This window comes from Mastigoproctus giganteus, chromosome 10 (assembly GCF_048544385.1).
Source record: "Mastigoproctus giganteus isolate SK-2022 chromosome 10, ASM4854438v1, whole genome shotgun sequence".
Taxonomy (NCBI): domain Eukaryota; kingdom Metazoa; phylum Arthropoda; class Arachnida; order Uropygi; family Thelyphonidae; genus Mastigoproctus; species Mastigoproctus giganteus.
The window spans coordinates 119,070,623-119,095,395 of record NC_143584.1 but is presented as its reverse complement, the minus strand read 5'-3'; the positions used below and the strand labels follow the sequence as shown (position 1 = coordinate 119,095,395).

Here is a 24,773-nt window from a genome sequence, read left to right as displayed (position 1 = left end):
TGAATTTATGCCCCCTTAGGTTCATAATCTGAACAAATGGAAGAATTCCATCAGAAATCAACACGTTCAACCCACTGAAGGCCTTATACACCTCAATCAGATCACCTCGCAGGTGCCTAGTCTCCAGCCGTTGCAATTTGCACAACTTAAGCCTCTTGGTAAGAGGATCCCTTCATTCCCCTCACCAATCTTGTTGCCCTTCTCTGTACAAGTTCAAGCAAATCTACATCCTTCCTAAAATGAGGCCCCCAGACCTATACACAGTACTCAAGGCGTGGCCTAACCATTGCCTTATACAGAGGGACAATCACCTCCTTTTCCCTACTTGTAAAATTCCTGTATATCACTGACAAAACCCCGTGACCTGCCCTGGCAGCCTGTCTACATTCCTCAGAAAACTTCATATCTGACTGCACAATTACTCCCAGGTCTTTTTCATTTTCTACCATCTTAAGTGCAGTACCACACAGCTGGTACGTTTCTCTCGGGTTACTTCTACCCATATGCAGTACTTCACATTTGGCAATTTTAAACTAGTGTTTAAAATCAAGTGCTAAGCATCAAATATCTTGATGCTTAGCAACACCAGTGGTGTTGCTAAGCATGAATTACAAGCTAAAGAGATTACCGTCTGCAACTTAGTGGTAGCCGTAAAACTGATCCAACTACCTGTCCTACATACTGAGAAGTCGAGATGGGCAACTTTGGTCCTTGAGGTTGTCACAGACATTCTCTCAGATATGCCAGACAAGCTGCACTTGCTACCTGGGAGTCTAAAACGCTGATGGAACTGATATTCGGGTGACACTCAAGTGGACCCAATTTCGGCATAGTCCGGACGGTCTGTGACAGCCAAATCCTCTGCTTGCACCTTCACAATGGTGGGACTGTTAGTAATCCTGGGTATAACCTCCATGCTCAAGTACATGGTGGGTGACCACCCAGGTGTGAACCAATGTAAGCAGGGGTCGAGATGTGGCGCCCACACCACACAGAGGAATGCCGCCCCTCTATGTTACCAGGCAGTACTAGGTGGTAGCAGCCTCCGTAGCTGAGTGGTCAGGGGCTGGAGTGGAGTAGCACACGCTCTTTGAGTGGACCGGGGTTCAAGCCCCTGACTGCTAAATACGGTCGATCTGCCAACCCGCACTGGACCAGCGTGGCAGATTATGGTCTATTTCCCTCAGCATGAATTGTTGAGGAGGCTTCCATCCTGCAGTGGGTTGATAATGGCTGCAGTTAACTTTTAACTAGGTGGTAGATGACTCTCATCAACCGGTGCAATACCACCACTATGCTTATTGGAGGCTTGAAGTGGTGGAACCCATGTTTAGTCTCTAGAGCTAAGTTCCGGTCAACCCTTCCCTATCTCTTCCATCATGCAGTATGATTGATGAATTTTGAGATTATGATGAACATCGTGGCGAGATCCAATATTCCTTACATTTCGAGGGTGCAGCTCTAAAACGGTGTTTGCAGGCCGGCTGCTAGTTAGTACACTGGACCGAACCTATTGGTAACTCTCTAGGAGGCTTCCGAATCAGCTAGTGTATAATCTTGCTACCTCTACTCTGCCAGGTAGTGACTGGAGGGAGTCCGAGTAGTGTGATTGTGGGGAGCACTGTTGAGGCCACGTTATGTCAAGGATCTGGGTATATTCTTACCATGTGTACGCCATATCCAAAAATTTCAATTTTTGAAGTCCCACCCACTTTTTCTTACTATTGAATACACCATGAATTGTCAAACTAATAGAACAAGCTTATCTGCGAAAAGATCTAAACCTCCCAAGCACTTCCTAATTCATTTCGCAAATATACGTGGTCTCAATTCCAATCTCAACGATGTCCATTTCCACTTGCAGTCTGGCAAACCCCATGTACATTTTCTGAGAGAATCTCAGTTATCGGTTGATTCAACTACTGCTCATCTCAGATGCCCAAATTATTCGCTGTATGATTCCTTTCGCCTCAGAGGTGGTACTTGAGCATATGTCAGTTCTGATATTCCCTGTCAGAGACTTGGCAATTTGGAATCTCCTCTCTTTGATCTTCTCTGGCTTAAAATCTCTCTACCTCATTGTGTCAAATTCATCTGTTGTCTCTACCGTTCTCCCAACTCCACTAATCACTTGGAGCTCTTTGACTTCCTCTCTTTGCAACTTAACTTTCTCCAGTCCAACTTTCCTAACAGAGAGACAATTTTCCTTGGTGATTTTAATGTTCAGAACTCCAGCTGGCTTCTGTTTTCTAGTCACACTGACCCAGCTGGTCGAGATGCTGAGGCTTTTGCAATTACTAATGACCTTGCACAGATTGTTCATTTACCTACAAGAATACTGGACAATCCTAATCATACAGCCAACACGCTTGATCTTTTTCTCAAAAACAACCCTTCCAAGTACACGGTCGAAGTGAGAGGTCCTTTAGGCACTTCAGATCACAACTTGGTGATTGCCTCTTCTCCAATGGAGTCTTTATCTCATGACGATTCCCAACCTCGTCTTGTTTGGCATTACAAGAATGCAAAATGGGATGACCTGCGAGATATCTTTTCTTCTTTTCCTGGGTTGGATTACTGTTTCAAAACTTCTGATGTCAACGTTTGCTCAGATCGTGTCAGTGAAATTATTCTTGCACGAATGGAATCCCCTGAATCCCACACTCCACTTTAAAATCTCGTCCTTTATCTAAACCTTGGTTTTCCAATAAATGTGCTAAGGCTGTTCAAGAAAAGAATGTTGCATATCGTAATTGGCTTGTTTCTAATTCTTCAGTTTTATTTTCTGCCTACACCAAAGCCGCAACAATTGTAAAGCAGTTATTAATCAGTCCAAACTAGGGTTTGAACAGGCTAAGAGTAGAAAACTTGCTTCTTGCCCTAATGGTAGCCGAGCATTCTGATCCCTTGCCAAAGCTATTGGTTGCAACTTTTGCCCCTCTCTGCTCCCACCTCTGTCCAAACCAGATGGTTCTGTTGTCACTTCAACCAGGGATAAAGCTGACATGCTAGCATCCCATTTTTCTTCCAACTCATATATTAATGAGCTTGGTAAAACACCTCCCACCATTCCCAACACGCTCCATTCAATGCCTCCTGTGGTCTTCCGTCAAAAGGATATCAGAAGGATTTTGATAAATCTTGATGCTAAGAAAGCTCCAGGTCCCGATGGTATTTCTCCACTTGTTCTCAAAACCTGTGCTCCTGAGCATACTCCTATTCTTTGCCGCCTTTTTTCACTTTCTTATTCCAAAGGTGTTTTTCCTTCTGCTTGGAAATTTGCTCATATCCAGCCAGTTCCTAAAAAGGGTGACAAATCCCTCCCATCCAATTATCGTCCAATTGCAATTACTTCTACTCTTTCTAAAGTAATGGAGAAATCAATTAACCGCCAACTCTTAAACTATCTAGAAACCTTCCGTCTGATCAACGATCGCCAGTATGGATTCCGTCAGTGTCGATCCACTGGTGATGTTCTGGCTTATGTTACCCATTTATGGACTAACTCAATGGAAAGGTTTGGTGAAACACAAATAGTTGCTCTTGACATCTCAAAGGCTTTCGATCGTGTTTGGCATAAAGGTCATTTAGACAAGCTTCCATCTTATGGTTTGCCAACCGTTTTTAGTATTTGGTTATCCAGTTTTCTCTCTGATCGCTCACTCAGGGTGATGGTACATGGCTTTCTGTCTTCTAACTTTTCCACTAATGCCGGTGTCCCTCAAGGTTCAGTTCTTTCCCCCACTCTTTTCCAATTATATATTAATGACCTTCTTCCATTGACTGGAAATCTTATCCATAGTTTTGCCGATGATAGCACATTGCATTCCACTTTCCATTTTGAGAAACCTCGCCCTGTTCAATCAGCTTTAACTTCTCAAATATCTGCTACCAATTCCCTAAATGCCGATCTTCAGATAATTGTCCAGTGGAGCAAAGACAACTTAGTTGATTTCAACCCTTCTAAAATTCAGTCTTGTCTTATATCTCGCAAAAAGGATTCTTCAGCTCCTATGCTTATCTTTAGTGACACTCCAATTTCTAGGCAAAATGATATATCTCTTTTGGGGATTAACCTAACTTCTCATCTCTCTTAGCACAAGCACATTACAAATATTGCTTCCTCTGCATCTAAAAAACTTGGTTTTCTCTTTCGCTCTCGCCATTACTTTTCTTCCAAACAGCTGCTCACTCTGTATAAATCGCAAATCCGCCGTGCCATGGAATATTGTTCCTACATCTGGGGTGGTGCCCCCAAAACCTCTCTCAGGCTTCTTGATTCCATTCAGAAGAGGGCAGTTAGGGTAATTAATGATTCATCTCTAACAGAGTCTCTCCACTCACTGTCTCATAGATGTACTGTTTCTGCTGCATGCCTCTTCTACAGATATTTCCACAGGCACTGTTCTTCTGAATTGGCTTCTATAATTCCCGCTCTCTCTTTCAAAACAGTCCGAACATGTGCCGCCTCCAGGCAACATCCATTTACTGCTCAACTTCAAACTCACAGAACCAACTTTTCATCTTCCTCGTTTATTCATTCAACTGCCGTTTTCTGGAACAACCTTCCTTCATACGTATTTCCTGAAAATTACAGTCTACAGAAGTTCAAGTCCAATGTCAACGAATATCTTCTTTCGTCTTCTCAACCTCCAACCCAAGCACGGTACTAAGTACTATAGGTTCTAATACCTCTCGTGTTTGGGGTTTACATAAAAAAAAAAAAAAAAACTACTTTCTAATCCACAGTCAGTGCAAGCATCCTATTAGAGATTTAGGAAAGAGTGATTTGCCTTTACCGTGACAAGTGGTCATTTGTTGTTTCACGGTAGTGAATCATCTGCACTTTGCCGTAAGTTTCTATTTCTGTTTACATGATCACAGTAGTTGAATATCTAAGTGACTCCGACATTTTAGACAGGGTCAAGAAAAAAAAATTGAAATTTAAGAACTAACAACAATATTGATGACAAGAGGAAGAAAATGAGGGCATCAAAGATATTAAAACTTTTAAACATGAAATGTTGGCAGCTATTGAAACTTTGTTAAGGCCTTCAGTGTGAAGAAAATGTTATTATTAGCCATATGGTCAAGGAAGCCTGAGGCTTGTGCTGCACAACCCAAAAAAAAAAAAAAATCCAAGTTACCCTAAGAGAGAGAGAGAGAGAACAAGAGTCATAAGTAGAAGGGAATCACCAAGAAAGAGAAGATTGATGATATTCAGCTCAGAACCCTGGGTATGCCACGCCCAAACTCATCAGATGTGAGCCCGTTTCTGAACATATAAGTATTTGAGTGTTAAAACAAATAAGAACTGTTTATATAGCAAGCACAAAAACACTATACACATTATTTATAACTTCTAACTTATTCAGCAGAAAGCACACAATGCGTGCATTGCCAACTGTTATGCATTCGAGCACGCGCTGATTCGGTCGCTTGATTGGTCCCTTCAAAGTTACGTTCTGGACTGCCAATAGATCTATGCTGCTATGCAGTAGTACTCAGTTTTAAGGAAACACACAGGCTTGAATAGCCCTCTGAAAATAAAGCATTTGGCAGGAATTAATTTTCACCCTGCCCTCTGCTCTTATCTTGATGCGACGTCATTTAGCGGTGCCAATTTATCAGCCAGCCACGGGTATCGAAATAGTTTGGTACAGAACTGATGTAGCCTGTCAGTGGCGCCTTTCTGATACCAGCGTCCTTGACACCTGCCCCAATGGTAAGGCATTACTATGCTACTGCGTACAAGTCAGAAATTTGATATGCTATAACCAGGAAACTGGCCAAGTGCAAATAGCACTTCAGAGGATTAGTCTGGCAACACACAGTCCACTAGTCAATTCAAAATTAATTGCTTTGGTGCTACTTGTCTGGAACTGTTCAATTCAATACTACTCTTAAAAATGTTTAATTTTGGGATGTTGCACATGTAACATTTTCCCAATTTAATATCTAAATATACATACATATATAAAATAACATTTAATATAAATACATGAATATTTCGAGGGTTTAGTGTCAACGTTAACTACAAAATCATTTTGTAGCTAACGTTTTTGTAATTAACCAAGAAAAAGTCATTTAACAGGAAATGTATTTACAGCCCAAGCTAACTTGTAAAGTACTAGAGACAGACAGTCATGATATGCATTGTTATTTGTTGAAAGTAAAACAAAAGCTATCTAAAGAAAAATGCAATTTTGTAGTTAATGTCATTTGACACTAAACCCTTGATTTGAGAAATCACAATTATTTAACCAGCAGAAAGAAGAAAGAAGGTTATTATTTAAATTAATGCAAGCTGAGATCAGAGAATACTTTCATAATCCATCTTTTTCCTGTGTGCAGATCTAACTCAGAAAAATTGAGAATTAAAAATATGCAGGTATACCTTCACTCTACCGCCTGAATCTGGTCCAAATTCTGCCATTTTGGATTTCAGCACTGCCATAATGAGATATATAAATTTGCCTCCAAAAGAAAATTTAGTCTTCTTTGTGAATTCATGATTAACCTGCAATAACAGATTTTATTAGCATTTAAATTAGATATATTATATTTTATTTATAAACTGTTTCCTAATTTTTAGTAAGTCTAGGTTTAGACAATAAATATGCAAATTCCAGGAGAGCAAAACTACTTGCATTACCTCTTCAGAAAGGTACAAATAAAATTTAAGCATGTGTGAAAATGGAATGAAGAAATTAGACTGCACCACAACAAAATTCAAGAAGGTATACAGTAAGGATACTCAAACACTGCAAATTATCTCATCTTGCATTATGAATCTACAGATAAAAGACCCACTAGAGGGCAGTGATCATAGTCACTGATGTGCAATTTACTTAAAGGTGTAACTACTGTCAAAGGAAAGATTTTGCTTTCTTAAAGGTGACTAAGGTAATCTCAGACAGTTTTTAAATTCTATAGAGTGGGATCATCTGATGATGTTACCAACAACAAATTCTAAGTGGAAAGCATTCAAGGATGTAATTATAGAAGCTACTAGTCTTTTTATAAGAATTAGGGGATACTGTTCAAGGCTTAGACCCAAATGGATGTCAGGTGTACTCATGAAACTCCTGACAGAGAAAAAGAATGTATGGGAAGTATATAAATGATGTGTGATACAGAAGCCCACACTACATATAAACTAGTCTGCAATCATATCATAAAGGAAGTTAGGCAAGCTAAGGCAGATTATGAGAATTCTTTGGCAATTCCTCATAGTGTTTACACTATGAGGAATTGCCAAAGAATTCTCATAATCTGCCTTAGCTTGCCTAACTTCCTTTATGATATGATTGCAGACTAGTGTTTACACTATGAGGAATTTGGTGAACATATTGGTCTGCTTGATATTAGTGATTTAACTGTTAATGATCTGCTTAAGTTGCTGAAAAACTGAATAGGTATTCTGCAACTACATTCACATATGAGAAATTCTTTAGGGAAGGGGATTCCAGACATTTATCAAACTCTAACAAGAGGCTAAATGATTTTGTGAAAATGGAAGAGAAATTGTTGAAGCGAAACATGAAAAGGGCACCTTGGGTGAATGGGATCTATCCAATTATATTAAAATAGTTGGCAAAGGAGATAAGCAAGCTCTTAGCCATAATTAGGAGAGCAACTCTAGATTTAGGGGAGGTCACCTGTGGCCTGGAGATGTTAAAATATATCCCCAATTCACAAAGAGAAACAGGAGTAATTACAGACCTGTTAGTTTAATTTATCTTCAGGGGGAAATAATGGAATCACTGGTTAAAAAAGTAAGTTAGGACCACATAGATAGGAATGCAATTATACTGCAGAAGCAACATCGATTTGTTAAGGTGTGATCTTGTTTGACTAATCTAACTGGATGCTATGATGCAATAACAAAGGAATTCGATGCAATGATTTTAATATCATTAACTTGGATTTTAGGAAAGATTTTGATACTGTTGCACATAAAAGAATAAATTAGAGCAGTATGGCTTTATGCCACACTGCTTTATATGGATAAAGGAATGGTTGAGTGGAAGAAGAGAGTGGCTATCAATGGACACTACTCTTCTTGGGCTAATGTTATTTAGTGAAGGTCCCCAGTTCAGTGCTGGGTTCGTTGTTTTCTATACTAAGTAATGATATTGATGAAGGTATATCCAACAATGTCTAAGTTTGCTGATGATGGTTAACAAGTTGGTTAATAACAGTAATCAAGGTATGCTACTGCAAAAAGATCTAGAAAATTTAGGCAAATTGAATGAGAAATGGCAATTGAAGTTTAACAATGACAAATGCAAGGTATTACATATGGGTAACAGTAATCTCAGATTAACATAGCAAATGTGTAATACTACATACAGGGTGGTGTAATACCACACATTTGCCTCAGATATGAAGTTCTCTGAGGTGTGCATACAGACTACTGGGTGAGGGCCTCCGTAGCCAGGTGGGCAGGAGCAGTAGTGCATAGCACATGCTTCTTGATTAGATCGGGGTTCGAGCCTGTGACCACCAAATATGGACGATGCGGAAAGGTTAGGGAATGACCACCGCATATCCCTGGAGCAATATGGCCTTAGCTGCTAATGCTCCTAAAATCCAAATAACATAACAACTGGGTGAGCTTGTGGGGTTTTGTCAATGATATACAGGAATTATTTTGCCAGCAAAGATAGGAGGTGATTATCCCACTGTATAAGGCAATGGTTAGGCCACATCTTGGATGCTGCATACAGGTCTAGAGGTCTCATTTTAGGAATGATGTGGATCTGCTGGAACAGGTGTCAAGAAGGGCAATAAGACTGGTGAGAGGAACAAAAGGGTGCTCTTACCAAGAAAAGCTTTAGTTCTGCAAATTACATCTGGAGACTAGGCATCTGTGAAGTGATCCGATTGAGATGTTTAGGACCTTAAATGGATTGAGTAAGCTTAATGCTGATAGCATTATTCCTCTTACTCAAACTATACACAATGAGGGGTCATATATTCAAATTGAGGGAGGAGGATGGTTGCAGGCCAGATGTGCAGGTTTTTGTCTTCAGTCAGCAGGTAATTTATTGTTGGAACAAACTTCCAAGTGTAGTTTGAATAATTCAAGGAAGAACTAGACAAACTATTGGATGGAATGGACAGGTGATGTGGGAAGTTTTTGTTTTTTTTTTGACTGGTGCTTTATACGCTAGCATCGTTTTTGCATCATTTCTTGCATCATTTTACACTACTAATACTAATCTAACACAGAGAGTGGAAAGACTTTGCAAGAGATGGGCCATTAATTAATTTGACTGTTGTCTTTTGAAGGGAGTTATGAAGCTTGAGAGAGATTTTGGGGACGCCACCCAAGATGTGGAAACAATATTCCGTGGTAAGGCAGATTTGAGATTTGTCCAGACAGTAGTTGTTTAAAAGAAGAGGAATGCCAAGAATGAAAGAGAACACCCAGTGATTTCTATGCAGAGGAAGCAATATTTGTAATGTGCTTATGCCAACAGAGCTTTAATGAAGTCAGGGAAATCTCTACTACAAATATGTGATCTTGTCTAGAAATCTGTGTTATAAAAGATGAACATAGTAGCAGTTAAATCTATTTTGAGCTTATGTTATTAGCATTAGTAGAGGCATTTGATGCAAGAAAGCAAGCTTATGCAGCATCAGCCAAAAAATAAAAAATAAATAAATAAAAAATAACCACTTCCACTTCACCCCTCTGTTCGTTCGAAATACCTGTCCAGCTGAGCCTTAAACTTATTTAGGCTATCAACTTCCACGACAAGGGATGGAAGTCTATTCCAGCAACCAACCGCCTGCTGGCTAAAGGCAAATTTCCTCACGTCTATCCTCCATCTGTCTTTCCTCAATTTGAATTTATGCCCTCTCAGGTGATTATTCTGAGAAAGAGGAAGAATCCCATCAGCATTGAGCATGCTCAAACCATTCAAGGCTTTATACACCTCTATCAGATCACCTCGCCGGTGCCTAGTCTCCAGACACTGTAATTTGCAAAACTTAAGCCTTTCTTCGTAAAAGCACCCCTTTGTTCCATTCACTAATCTTGTTGCCCTTCTCTGTACTCGTTCCAGCATCTCTACATCCTTCTTGAAATGAGGCCTCCAGACCTGTATACAGTACTCTAGGTGCGGTCTGACCATTGCCTTATACAAGGGAATAATCACCTCCTTATCCCTACTAGAAAAATTCCTGTATATCATCGACAATACACCATGAGCTACTCTTGCAGCCCGTCTGCACTGCTCAGAAAACTTCATATCTGCCTGTACAACCACTCCCAGGTCCCTTTCATTCCTACCACTGTCAGTGTAGTACCACAGAGTTGATACGTTGCTCCGGGGTTGCTGTTTCCCATATGTAGTACTTTACATTTGTCAATGTTAAACTTCATTTGCCACCTCTCAGCCCATCTGCTCAACCTTTCCAGATCTTGTTGCAGGATATGGAAAGGTTGAGTAGCATAGTGTCAGTAGTGTCCTTGACAACCCTGCCAACCTTCGTATCGTCTGCAAACTTGGACATTAAGCTTGATATAACATCATCAATATCATTTATAAATACAGAAAACAATAATGGACCCAATACTGAACCCTGAGGGCTCCACTAATAACATTAGTCCACGATGAGCAGTGTCCATTGATAACATTATGTTGTTATGTTATTTGGTTTTTAGGAGCATTAGCAACTAAGGCCATATTGCTCCGGGATATGCGGTGGTCATTCCTTGACCTTTCCGCATCCTCCATATTTGGTGGTGACGGGCTCGAACCCCGGTCTAATCAAGAAGCGTGTGCTATGCACTGCTGCTCCTTCCCACCTGGCTACGGAGGCACCTCTATTTTGAGCAATATACGACAGGACTGGGTTTTAGAAGGATTAAAATTAACCAAATTATCTTTGTCCCATTAGAGAATTACCTGAAGACCAACATTTAAGGAATTGTTGGTGGATATTTGAGTTGAGGCTGTTTTGGTAGAGCAAAGTTTCTCAAACTGGAGGGTAGAATGTGCTTTCATCAGCAAAACTACTGATAGGGTTTCCAGTCAGAGGAAGAAAATTATTAATATAAAAGAGGAAAAGAGTGGGGTAAAAGACTGAAACCTTAGGGAACATTTAGTGGAGAAGACAGAAAACCTAGAGCCATTAACAGCAGAGAGCAGTCAGAGAAAACTGGATACCCTGTGGGGGGTGGAATTAAAAAAAAAAAATGATATTATATATTTTTATTTATATTTATTTGTTCCCTTATAATGTTGTTTTCCACCTTATTTTAATTTCCCCACTTACACATCTGACTTTACTTTACAGGAGAATTCCAAATTCGAGGGAACTTCTTAATTATTAATAATTCCCATCGGACAGGCTGAGTGTTCAAGAATGACAAACAACACACACATTAATATATAACATAACATTTTATTTACACTTATATACACAATATAAAAATTATCAACTCTCAAGCACATATTATTATTTCTCAAATTTGCCTATGTATTATCAGTTATATATGACAATTAAATACAGTGGTTTTACTCTAAACAAGGTTATCCACTTCAATACAACTCAATCAATATCATTACATAAACTTATTTTAGTTTCTTCTTTCTCCACACACGAACAATAATTACTTAAGAGGTATAGTTCACACTTTCTCTTATGTAAATCTTTTTCTTACCTTATAAATTGATTTAGGAATTTCACTCTTAATTTCTAATTTAATTAGTGCCCCATTTTGTCTTGGGGAATATAACTTCACAACTTTCTTTAATCAAGACAGATAGTACATTTGACATCAATTTCTGGACTAATGCTGGTCCCAAGGGTTAGCTACATTCATAAGGCTATTTCTTTCTCTGTATTTCTCTACCCTTCCCTTCCAAAATATATCATACCTATATGTTAGACAATAACTAATAACAAATATCAAATTTCTCTCCTTTTCCTTTCTACATATGTCTAGTTATACATTAATCAAAACTATCATCTGACTTATCTCTATATTTATGTATATATTTATATTTTTGTATATCCTTCCTTTAACATCTTTCTAAACATTATACTAATCTGATATTAGAGTTCCAACAGTTCTTTATTTGTGAGGGAGAATACTATATATATCTAGTCACTTACTTAATTTTACGAATCGGATTTCTCCGTTTTGGGGCCTTCAGCTCCTTGTCTGGGAATGGCATCATCATTTACCAACTGCATTCATCTCAGAACTTCAAGTTTCTCCATGGCTGCAGTCTACGTCTGGACAGGGCATCATTGTGTCTTTTAGGAAATTTATGGGCTCGTCTTCGATACTGCTACTTAATCTTCGGTTCAGCTATTCTGGCGGACTAGGAATTACAACTTTATCTTCTCAGCTCACGTATCTGCGCCTTGCCTTTATCACTGCCTTCAGATGGTCGACTAGGGTTATTTCTCTCCGTACACAACACTTATTTGCATGCTGGCCACTTTCACTACCTTCCAATTACGGATTAGGCTTATTTTCTCCTTACCAAGGCTCCTACTTTCAGCTTCACAAGGCTGCTTCTTTCAGTTTACCAAGGTTACTCCTTTCACTTATATGTACATGGCCACTTTCACTGCCTTCTGATGACGGACTAGGCTTATTTTCTCCTTACCAAGGCTCCTACTTTCAGTTTCACAAGGCTGCTTCTTTCGGTTTACCAAGGTTCCTCCTTTCACTTATTTTCGCTCTGGCCACTTTCACTTCCTTCCGATGACGGACTAGACTTATTTGCATACGGGCCACTACCCTTGCCTTCCGATGACAGACTGACTCGACTCTTCTCTTCTATTATGAAACTCCACTGACTGCACTTAACTTATCTAACCCTACACAACTTATTACTCAATTTTCCCACTAACACTGTCAAAAACTCACATCTGTCTTTCCTAACTCATCTCCACAAACCACTAACAAAAGCCCAACTCTGTGTTCTTTTTAACCCATTTCCACAAACACCGACAAAACAACTGTGTCACTTTCCTAACTCATCTTCACAAAACACCAACGAAATCTCAACTGTGTGTGTCTCTAACTCATCTTCACAAAAACACAAACGAAATCTCAACTGTGTGTGTCTCTCTCCCCGTTCACTCACTTTTGTCATTTCAATTACGTACCGCCTCCTTATGTCGGGCCTACCTTTTTTCTCAGATTTACCCAATCTTCTCATTTTGTCAAACTTTCATCATTTCCTATTCGTCCTTTAAAATTTCTCAAGCTGTATATTCAGAGCTCATTTTAATAAATTTCCAAATTTTTCCCAGGCAATCCGCTGCTTTGAAGTACGCCGTCACCTTCGCCATCCCTCGTTAAACGTAGCAGATTTATTTTACATGCTCTAACGACCTTGCCATCGCCGACAGTCAGACGCAAATAGATTGCTATCCGGAGCAATTTGACCCGTATTTACTAGCTGGCCGATATTTTAGGTGTCACCAGACAAAGGGATGTCCGACAATGTTCAGTCTACAGCCCTACGTTCTTCAGAGCCATAGTATTCGCACCTGCTCGCCAGTAGTGCTGTCACCATTCCCGTTGTTATTGTTTGTTCTTTGCCACGGTGGGAACTGAAATGTATCCCTAATTGCTAATAGCTTACCGCTCCCTTCTCTAATTCAACCTTGTCTAATTTTTAATTCCATGTGAGTGACCTAGAATAATATTTGTGACTGAAAATGTTTACTGTCCTATTTTGCTATTTCCTAACCTTTATTTTAAATAAAGCTCACTCATTTCTAAAATATTAACATGTAAGATTTTACATCTTACAACCCAAATGCGAAAACAGTCAACGATCCATAACATGAAAACTTGTTTAGAAGACTCTTATACCAAACATGGTCAAAAGCCTTAGTAATGTAGAGGGCAATTCCTTGAGTTTCACCAACTTTTCTATTGAATTTGTCTACAAATTCATAAAATAAGCAAATATATCACCAGTGCAGAGATATTGATGAAATCCATACTGGCAATATTTGATCAAATGGATGGTTTTTTATTTATTATTAGCCATATGGTGCAAGGTAGCCGAGGCTTATGGTACACCAACCAAAAAAAAAATTTCTGAATTACCCCGAGAGAGAAAGAGAGTCAGAAGTAGAAGGGAATCACCAAGAAAGAGAAGAATGATGATATCCAGCTCAGGACCCTGGGTGTGCCAAGCCCATACTCCCCAGATGTGAGCCCCTGGGGTTTCAAGATATTTTAGAAGTTAACAGATTTCTAATTGCGATCATTAACAGATTTCTCCATTACTTTGAAAACAACAGAAGTAAATGCAATTCAACAATATTTGGATTGCATTGCAGGGATCAATCACCCTTTTTAGGGACTGGCTGGATATGAGCAAATTTCCAAAAAGAAGGTAAACACATACACAAGTACCAAGGGAACGAGAAAAGGTAAAAAGGAAACAGAACAGGAGGCAAGCAGGTTTTGCGAACAAGTAGATAAATGCCATCACGACCTGGCATTGAGATTTTCAAAATTCTTCTAACATCCCTTTCACAGAAGACCACAGGAGTCATTCAGTTGAATGTAGTGAGAATGGTAAGTGGTTTGCCAAGATTGTGAATACAAGAGTTAGAAGAAAAGTAAGATGCTAGTTAAGTCAGCTTTATCTTTAGCTGATGAGGCAACAGAACAATTACGTTTTAACAGAGGTGGGAGTACACATGGACAGAAGTTGTGGCCAATAGCTATGGAAAGAAACTAGAATACTTGACTACCATTTGGAGAAGAAGCAAGTTTTCTGCTCTCAGCCTATTCAAAATCAAGTTTGGATTTAATTTATAACTGCTTTAGTGTAGACAGAAAATGAGGTAGGAGATTTGGATGCAAGTCAATTGCAATATGCAAAATTCTTATCTCAAACAGCCTTAGTGCATTAATCAGAAAACCAAGGTTTTTAGATAAAGAAACAAGGTTTTAAGGTAGAATGTGGAACAAAGATTCCTTCAAACATCCCTAAAAGAATAATTTCATTGACACAATCTGAGTGAACTGCAACATCACAACATTTAAAACAGTAATCCAACCAAGATTAAAAAAAAAAAAAAAAAAAGAATAGTAATCTCACAGATCATCCCATTTCACATTCTTGAAATTCCAAACAACACAAAGCTCAGAATGGTCATGAGAAAAGCTACACTGGAGCAGAGACCATCACCACCTGAGTAGCATTTATTTTTTCTTTAACAGGTGCCTACAGGACAACTCACTTCAACCGTGTACTTAACTGTGTTGTTCGTGAGAAAAAGATCAAAAGTGGCACGTATTCTGGTAGGTAAATGAACAATTTGTGAGAGGTCATTAGTAGTTGCAAAAGCTTCAGCATCTTGACCAAGTGGTTCAGTGCGACTAGAAAAGTGGAGCCAGCTGGATTTGTGAACATTAAAATCACCAAGGAACATTACCTCAGTGTTACTTCATTCCAACTCAAAGGAAGAACTAGACAAACTTCATTCCAAAGTTGGAATGAAGAAAGTCAAGTTTCAAAGAAAGGAAGTCAAACAGTTCCAAGTGATTAATGGAGTTGGGAGAAAGATTGAGGCAATAGATGGATTTGACAGAATTTGGGAGAGAGATTTTAAGAGTTAGAAAGATTTTAAGCCAGAGATCAAAAAGTGGAGATTTCAAATTAGTAAGTCTTTTATAGGAAATATCAGAGCAGACACATACACAAGTACCACCTTTAAAGTAAAAGGAATCATATAACAAATAATTAGGGAGTCTGAGATGACCAGTGGTTGAAGCAACCAATAATTGTGATTGTCAAAAACAGTAAGTGGGGGTTTGTCAGACTGTAGGTAGAAATTAATGCTGAGACTGGAACTGAGACCATGTATATTTGTGATGTTTTGTTATGTTATTTGGTTTTTAGGAGCATTAGCAACTAAGGCCATATTACTCCGGATATGTGGTGGTCATTCCCTGACCTTTCCGTATCCTCCATATTTGGTGGTGACGGGCTCGAACCCGGTCTAATCAAGAAGCGTGTGCTATGCACTGCTGCTCCTTCCCTTATTTTTTATAGACATGTTTGTTCTATTAGTTAGCCTACTAATGATGCATTCAGTAGATAAAGTAAAAGTGGAGGCAGGAAGCCATGTTGTATGAAGTAATGAAATTTCTGGATATGGCATATGTACAGAAAAAATATTCCCAGTTCCTTGGCATAACAATAACATGGTCTCCACAATGCCCCCACACATACACAATACTCAGACTCCCTACAGTCACTAGTTAGCAGAGTAAAGGCAGTGAGGTTATACACTAGCTGATCTGGATGCCTCCTAGAGAATTACCAATAAGTTTTGTTTGTTGGACCATCTAGCAGCCAACCTGTGAAAATCATTTTACAGATGTATCCTCAAAATGCAAAGAAGACTGGATCTTGCCATGACGCCCGTCATATCCTCAAAAGATATTGTTCATACTGCACGATAAAAAGAATGGAGCTGGCCAGAACTTTTCTCTGGACACTAAACATGGATTTCGCTACTTCAAGCATCTAACAAATAAAGTAGTGATATTGTACTGGTTGTTGAGACCCATCTACTGCCTAGTATTGTCTGATAACACAGAGGAATACATTCCTCAGTGTGGTGTAGATGCCATACCCTGACCCTTGCCTACATTGGTTCACACCTGGGTAGTCATCTCCATTATACTAGGTTGTTGTTGTTATTTAGTTTTTAGGAGCATTAGCAACTAAGGCCATATTGCTCCGGGGATATGCGGTGGTCATTCCCTGACCTTTCTGCATCCTCGTATTTGGTGGTCACAGGCTCGAGCCCCGGTCTAATCAAAAAGCGTGTACTACGCACTGCTGCTCCTGCCCACCTGGCTACAGAGGCGCCAGTATACTAGGTGCCGAGTTTCAGGACTTGCCCCCACACATACACACTACTCGGATTCCCTACAGTCACTAGTTAGCAGAGTAAAGGCAGCAAGCTTATACACTAGCTAATAACTCATGGCTAATAACATTCCCAAAGTTGTGAAGGTGCAAGCAGAGGATTTGGTTGTCACAGAACTACCAGACATCACAAAAATTCAGTCCACTTGATTTGTGAGTGTCACCTGAATATCCGTGTCATCAGCATTTTAGACTGTCTCCCAGTTAACAAGCCCTAAATTGTCATACCTGAGAGAATGTTTGTGACAAGCCACAGTGACCACACAGCCTGTTGTAGATCACTGAAATAGCACAGTGATCAAGGCAGAGAATTTGGTAAAATCCAAAGGAACGGCAAAGCTACTTTTTTGGTGATGGGGAAGGTACGTGCAATATAGATTCTGTGATTTTTTTTTGACTGATACAGAAAAAAGTCCATTTCCTTGCATCATTTAGCTTTTATAATACTAACACTAATTTCTGGAAGCCATGATATCAGTGAATATGTATCAAGCAGACTGTGCACTGATGTAGAAATTTTTTATTTTATTTTTTAAATCTGTATTATTTTCTAAATTTTCCCTTCCATTTTGAAACTTTGAAGGGCAAATTTTTAAGGCAGATTAGAAATATTCATTTGTTGATCACAATATTTTATTATTAAGAACAATAAAAGAAAATATAACTTCAATTTGGTGGTCTGCCAGTAAGCTAGGAATCAAAAGGGGGGTCTGTGGCTGAAAAAGTCTGACACCGGTTTATATATTATAAAAAAATTCTTTGAAGACAAATTTGTTTTATAGTCTATCAACCACATTTAGCAATGAAACTGTAAGAGTAATTCGAGGGTTTAGTGTTAAACAACTAACTACAAAATCATTTTGTAGTAAATGTTTTTGTAATTAACCAAGAAAAAGTCATTTGACATTTTCTTGGTTTACTGGAAATATGCATATAGCCCAATTGGTTGTTATTTGGTTTTTTTTTTTTTTTTTTTTTTAGGAGCATTAGCAACTAAGGCCATATTGCTCCGGGATATGCGGTGGTCATTCCCTGAATGACCTTTCCGCATCCTCCGTATTTGGTGGTGACGGGCTCGAACCCCGGTCTAATCAAGAAGCGTGTGCTACGCACTGCTGCTCCTTCCCACCTGGCTACGGAGGCGCCATATAGCCCAAGATAACCTGTAAAGTACTAGAGAGAGATACAGTTCTATGACATGTATTTGTATAAAGTAAAACAACACTAAACCCTCAAATTGGGTATAGAATTATATAACAATAAAGTTCTCATAAGAAACCTTGAAGTATTTTTTTTTAAATTTAATTAGCAAGTGTGTTTTTTTTAAATTACTTACTAATTTTATTTTATTTTTTCTCTATGACACAAAAAATTTCTATAGAGCATTAGTTTTTAGTTTATTTTTTTGCTTTGTTGCTTGTTTCAGCTTATTTCTAGGATGCAGGGTGGTGAAGATTTACCACTGCTGGCCTAGACATTATATTTAATTTAATTTAGAAAATTTTTACTATTTTATTCTAAACTGCATATATATATATATATATTGTGTGTGTGTGTTATGAGTGTTTAATGGCACATAAGCTACACTGGCTATAGTGCGCCTTACATATATAGTAATAAGACATACACATATATAGTAATATCATTTGTTATATCAATTTTATTTACAACCACTATCAGATAAGATGTCATTAGGATCTGCAGACACTGTTATGCACGTTTATTAAAATGTATTTATTTTTTTTTAATGCACAATCTGTGCAGTTCAACACAAAATTTAAATAATTACACCGACAGCAGGGAGTTTTGTCTCTGTAACAAGACTGTTTTAGTTTTATGTGGTTTCAGTAATCATAATATTGAAATTTCTCTAACTAAATAACATTTTATAGAAAGCCTGATAATTTTTAGCCTGCTAAAGAGAGAGAGATTTCTCAGCACAAATTTTTGTCTTAAGGCACAGCCCAATGTATACATGACAATACAACACCAGAGCACTGTCAGAAGCCAGTGGATTCTATGCCAAGATGAATGGCTGCTGTGTATCAGGCAAAGTAACATAGGAGGCAAATACCTAATATACCTAATTATTCTTATTATTAGCCATATGGTGCAAGGAAGCCCGAGGCTTATGCTGCACCAAACAAAAAAAAATTTCCCAAGTTACCCTGAAAGAGAGAGAGCAAGCAAGAGTCAGAAGTAGAAAGGAATCTCCAAGAAAGAGAAGAGTGATGATATCCAGCTCAGGACCCTGGGTACACCAGGCCCATACTCACCAGATGTTAGCCCCTGGGGTTATAAAGTGAAAACTGATTATAATATACCATATATATATTTTTTTTTTGATTTGGTAGTTATTGGCGCATCGGCTTCTGTGGCCATATTGCACCTCCCTAGGTTTTTGCAGTACTTTGATCCAAGCCCGAGGCGGGAATCGAACCCGCGACCTTTGGGTTGCCGGGCAGGTACTTTACCCACTCGGCTAGCCCGGTCGGCGAATATACCATATATAACTATACAGTTATACAGGGTGTTTCAAAAGTGATGGTCAATAATTTAAAGGTGAACTGTACAGACTACAATATGCAAAAAAAGTCTAGTAAACATGGGGCCTTAAGTGAATCATTTGAGATATTGCACATTTCTAGTTGGGATCCACCACTGACAAGGTGAACTGTACAGAGTTAGGATCCACCACTGACTTGTTTGTTTAGGTTAGGTTATGCTCATTCTCTCCCTTTCCCCTCTCTCAATGCTCTGAGACATAGCGGGCATACTATTACTTGTCAAAGGACAGTCAACATGGAAATAGATTAACAGCAACGAAGAGTATGCGGACATGCACTTCATGTATAGTAAAGCCAATGTCAGTGTACTCGAGGCTGTAAATTTGTACCAAGAAGCATTTCCCCGCTGAAGGCAGCCCAACAGGTGCACATTCATCAGGGTACATCAACGCCTTAGAGAATATGGGCACTTTGCACATGGAGTACAAGCAGGTAAGCCCAGAAGCATAACACCTGATGTTGAGGAAAGGGTGTTAGAAAGAATAAGTAAGTATGTTTTAGGACAGGGTGGAAAGAATAGAACAAAATCCAGGCATTTCGACAAGGGGGGTTGCTCTGCAAGAGAGTGTACTGAGTCATAGCAGTGTGTGGCTAATTGTAGCGTGTACAAGGTCACAGCAATACAGACTACCCTCCAGAGTGAACTTCTGCCAGTGAATGCAACAACAGTGTGTCCTGAACCCCCAATTTTTAAACATTTTGTTCACTGATGAAGCTGGGTTTACTCGTGATGGTATTTTTAATTTTCATAACTGTCACGTTTGATCTGACGAAAATCCTAATATGAGTCACGACATCAGCAACATTTTTCGTTGAATGTCTGGGCAGGACTACTAGGAGACTGTCTAATTGGAGCACACTTTCTGCCAAACAGACTAACAGGAGAGCTGTACCTTCAGTTCCTGCAGAATGTTCTTCCAGACCTCCTTGATGATGATAATGTTCCACTTCAGCAATGCCAGAACATGTGGTTTATGCATGATGGTGCACTAGCACATTTTGCTTGAGTTGTGACTCGGTATCTAACTAGGAGGAATGGTCAATGGAGGTGGTCAATGTAAAAAGCTTGGTGTATACTTCTGACATTAACACAGTTGAGGAATTGCAGAGTCAGGTTGAAGGAGCCTTTCAGCAAATCAGAAATGACCCAGGAATGCCTGAGAGGATTCGCAACTCAATGCAGAGAAGACTACAAAGCTGCATACGGATGCAAGGACAGCATTTTGAACACCTTTTGTAACTTTCTATAACATGTAATACCTGTAAAATCCTGCGGTGTTGAAACCAAAAATTAAAAATGTATTATCTTAAATAAAACCATCCTTAGCAAAGGATTCACACCTTTTTGCTAAACTAGTGCTCCCATAATCACTGGCGGATCTGAACAGAAAATGTGCATTATCTCGAAAATGGTTCATTTGCAGCCAGACGTTCACTGGGACTTTTTTGCTTATTTTAGTTTGTACTTTTCACCTTTAAATTATTGATCATCATTTTTGAAACACCCTGTATAATAACTAAATATACCGTATTTAGTTATTATTAACACAAAATTACCATCTTCTGGTAAATTTGTATAATCTGATTATAAAAATTTACAAACTTTAACAGATTTTGGCCAGAACGAAATACATGTGCATATTACTTTCATAAATATTTGTTTACTTCACATTATATACTAAAGCATTTACTGTGCCTCTTACCAACAGGTCAGAATTATGTTCTGTTGCTAAAAGCAGTTACATTTTTAGCTTTCCTTTTTTGGGGGGCTGCACTAGGGCAATTTGAAAGTTGACTCAGATAAAGCATAAACAATCATAAACTGGCCCCTAAAAATCTGATGTAAAAAGCTACCATGCTTCATTATTAATTAATATGGCCCTACTCTCTGATATACATTATGCTTAGATTTTCAGTCACTCTGCTGTATAATTATATTATCTTTATACTGAAAACATTGTTTGCATAGCGTAACAAACCCCAGTCTATTTTATTATTGTTTTTTTTTTTTAAACACCAAAGGTTAATATAACCTATAAGCAATTAGTGCAGTGCATGAGTTGAAGGTTGAAAAGAACAAATTGTAACAGATCTCAACTTTTTTTCAATTGCCAAGAAAACATAAATAACTTCACATAAGTTAGGCCTAAATAACAAAACAATATTTCATAAAATCAATTGTCGAAACAAATACACAAAAAAAGCACGAAAGATTTTTGATTATTTTTGATTATATTATGCTACGATGAGATGACTATTAAAAAAAAAAAAAAAAAAAAAAAAGCACGTATAAGTCACAAACATTGAACGCCAGAGGATAACAATAACGGAAAATGCAGTTGTCTGCTTTGCTATTTTTACACATTGGAGAATTAAATAAATTTAGTGATTTCTAATATTTATTATTATTATTTTTATTATTTCCTTTCATGGCTTCTCTAAAATAAAACTGCACAAAAATTAACATCGAAATTAACCATTTGGTACTTATCTGCTTTTTGTTACATTTGAAACTAGTAAATTGCAGCATACATATTAAGAAATCAATCTATACAACCGGTTCATTATTACTCTTTTACCTTTTTTTTAATTTCACTGTCAATAAATTCCTCAAAATACTTAGCAAAACAAATACAAAATCAGCCACTGTACATTATTTCTATAGTTATTACGATAACCACTAGATGTCGCCATCGTATTTTCATTAGCATCATAGCATAGTAGACAACATTACGAGTTAACAGCCAGCGACATGATTGTGGAGGTGGGGGAGTACGGCATAGAGGCCTATCTCGCTTATTTTTAGGTTTAGGCTATTTGTTGTCTGTAAATCTTTTTTTGTCGTATTTAAAACGAATTTTTTGAATTTCAATTTCATGTCAAAATTGGGCTAAATACTAAGGACTCAGCTAACAATTAACAACAAAGAACAACTTGATGCTCTATTTATTGACGTAAAGGTTGCCTTACACAATATCATTTGAAGTATTACTACTTTTTCTGGGAAAGGTACTTCAAAATTAAAGGTCATATGCTAAAAATATTAAGCAATCTCCTTCGTAAAAGAACCTTTACTGTGAGCACAAAAACTTTATGCACATGTATACCTATTGCAAAGGAGTACCACAGAATGGAGTCCTCTCTTCTCATTTGTTTGTTGCAGCGATTGGACGATTTCTTGATTCACAAAACAACTGCAGTGTCTATGCAGACGAAAAACTTTATTTTACATCCAAAGGCCAGGAAAGAGTTGAATCATAAGCGGACCCACATGGAGATTAGGGGAGTGGGTAAATTCCCCAAAGACATTTCATTTTATATTATTTAATTGTATTATCTGTGATTGCACTTTAATCGTATCATTATAACAGAAAATCGACCACAGAACACACGCAATTTACAGAAAATATACATGAAGCAACATGGTTTTAGTTGCCGATGCTCCTAAAAAAAAAACCATTCTGGCTTGCTCAGTGGGATAGCCACATCTCTAGTACTCATGATAGCAAGTCATCGTCGTTAAGATGTTCTTTGAGATGGCGGGCCGTTGAACGATTTTAAGCCGGGCAGTCGAGGGCGGAGGTGGAACTTTTGCTCAATGTGTGACGCAGTGTCTTCTCGGCACTATGGAAGCGTTTCAAAAGACAGGAAGCATTACAAGAAGAGCTGGTCAAGGTCGCACGAGGGCTGCGTCAACCAGAACAGACCGCTATCTGGCTCTAACAGCAAGACGGAACCCTACGATTCCCCGTCATCAACTGTTTCTTGAGGTTGCTGTGGCCGCAGGTGAAAACATTTCCAAACGGACTATGCTAAGAAGGCTCAATTCAAGTGGACTATAGGCAAAAAAAAAGCCAGTGGTTTGTATCCCATTAACCCCAGAGCACCGCAGAGCTCGTCGAAACTAGTGCCATGGGGTTTTTGATTTGGAGCCTCGATAAAAAAACACCCCCAGGGGCTCACATATGATGAGTATGGGCTTGGCACACCCAGGGTTCTGAGCTGTATATCATCATTCTTCCCTTTCTTGGTGATTCCTTTCTACTTCTCTCTCTCTCTCAGGGTAATAGGGAATTTTTTTTTTTTTTTTTTTTTTTTTTGGCCGGTGCAGCATAAGTCTCAGGCTTTCTTGCACTATATGGCTAATAATAATAATAATAACAATAATAAATGCGTCACCGTCCTCTCCACACCAAGTGGAAAAGGACCGGGAGGAACTTTAATGTGCTTTTTTCACTCCGTGGCAGAATTAGTCGGTGTCAGGCATAGATAGCAAGGTTTTCCACCCCAGGTTCTGGGGTTTTTCGTCCAGCAAAATAGACAAATCAACCAGAGAATACACGCAATTAACAGGCATAAGACACACAGCACACATATGAATTTAAATATTTGGGTGGCCTAATATAATAGTTTGGTACCATCCCTCCAACATCAGAGAAAAGGATACTAATGGTGGACGCGATGGTCGCGTGTGGGGCGGAATAATGATCAACGGCAGCATCTCTGTCCATGTTTTTGATAGGGGTTGCACTAACAAATCCTCGAATCATACGTGTGTGACTATTTAGGGGTCCGTTTAGTCCAGATTGTCTTTTGCACAACAATCTGGACCAATCGATTATGCAGTGACGATTGTCTTGTGCACGACAACGCCACTGCATATAGAGCTCCAGTGGTGAAGGAATATGTTGAAATTGAAGATATACAACTATTATTATCTCAAGTTATGTAAAGAGTTTAACTAATGTAGAAGTTAGTGCAATTGCATCATTTCAGTACATAGCCAACTACTTAAGTAGTTCGGAACTTATTGACTTCTCATCAGTGGGTGGGCAGGTACCCTGGTGTTGCAATACTTATTCGTGGTAGTGAAATATCATAGCAACTCATTGTGAAGGTATTCACAATATGAGATATACTTAATGATGCCAATTTATAACTATTTAAGTACTTGGCTATGTACTGAAATGATGCAATTGCACTAACTTGTACATTATTATTTATAATTATTTTTAGGCCACCTGAATAATTAAATTCATCTGCCGTTCAGGAAGCTCAGGCGACCCTGACGGAGACCTGCCAGAGAATAATGGGCAGCCTGGCTACCTCCTAGTGGTGTGTGCGGGCAACGTGGGGTCCCATCAGGGGTCCTGCGGCCAAATGCCAGGACACACAACAGAACCCAACACAATACTACGTATTCAACACACAACACTTTTCTGGCATTTACAGTGTTCTGTATTTCTTCACAGTGTACATA

General features: G+C 38.7%; 1 protein-coding gene across 2 annotated transcripts in view; it reads right to left on the bottom strand.

Annotated features, from left to right (window-relative positions):
* Positions 1–22,701, bottom strand: part of Gas41 (YEATS domain-containing protein 4 Gas41) — a 125,907-nt gene extending 103,206 nt beyond the window's left edge. The window contains exons 1-2 of one of the 2 annotated variants that reach the window (XM_090382251.1): positions 22,621–22,701; positions 6,398–6,520 (exon numbers count right to left, since the gene is read on the bottom strand). In XM_090382251.1, the coding sequence (XP_090238377.1) occupies positions 6,398–6,457 (60 nt within the window). In that variant the 5' untranslated portion in view covers positions 6,458–6,520; positions 22,621–22,701. Of the gene's footprint in view, positions 1–6,397; positions 6,521–21,216; positions 21,279–22,620 lie in introns of those variants that run through there. The other variant, XM_090382252.1, reaches the window with a different exon arrangement.
* Between the last annotated feature and the right edge of the window lie 2,072 nt (positions 22,702–24,773).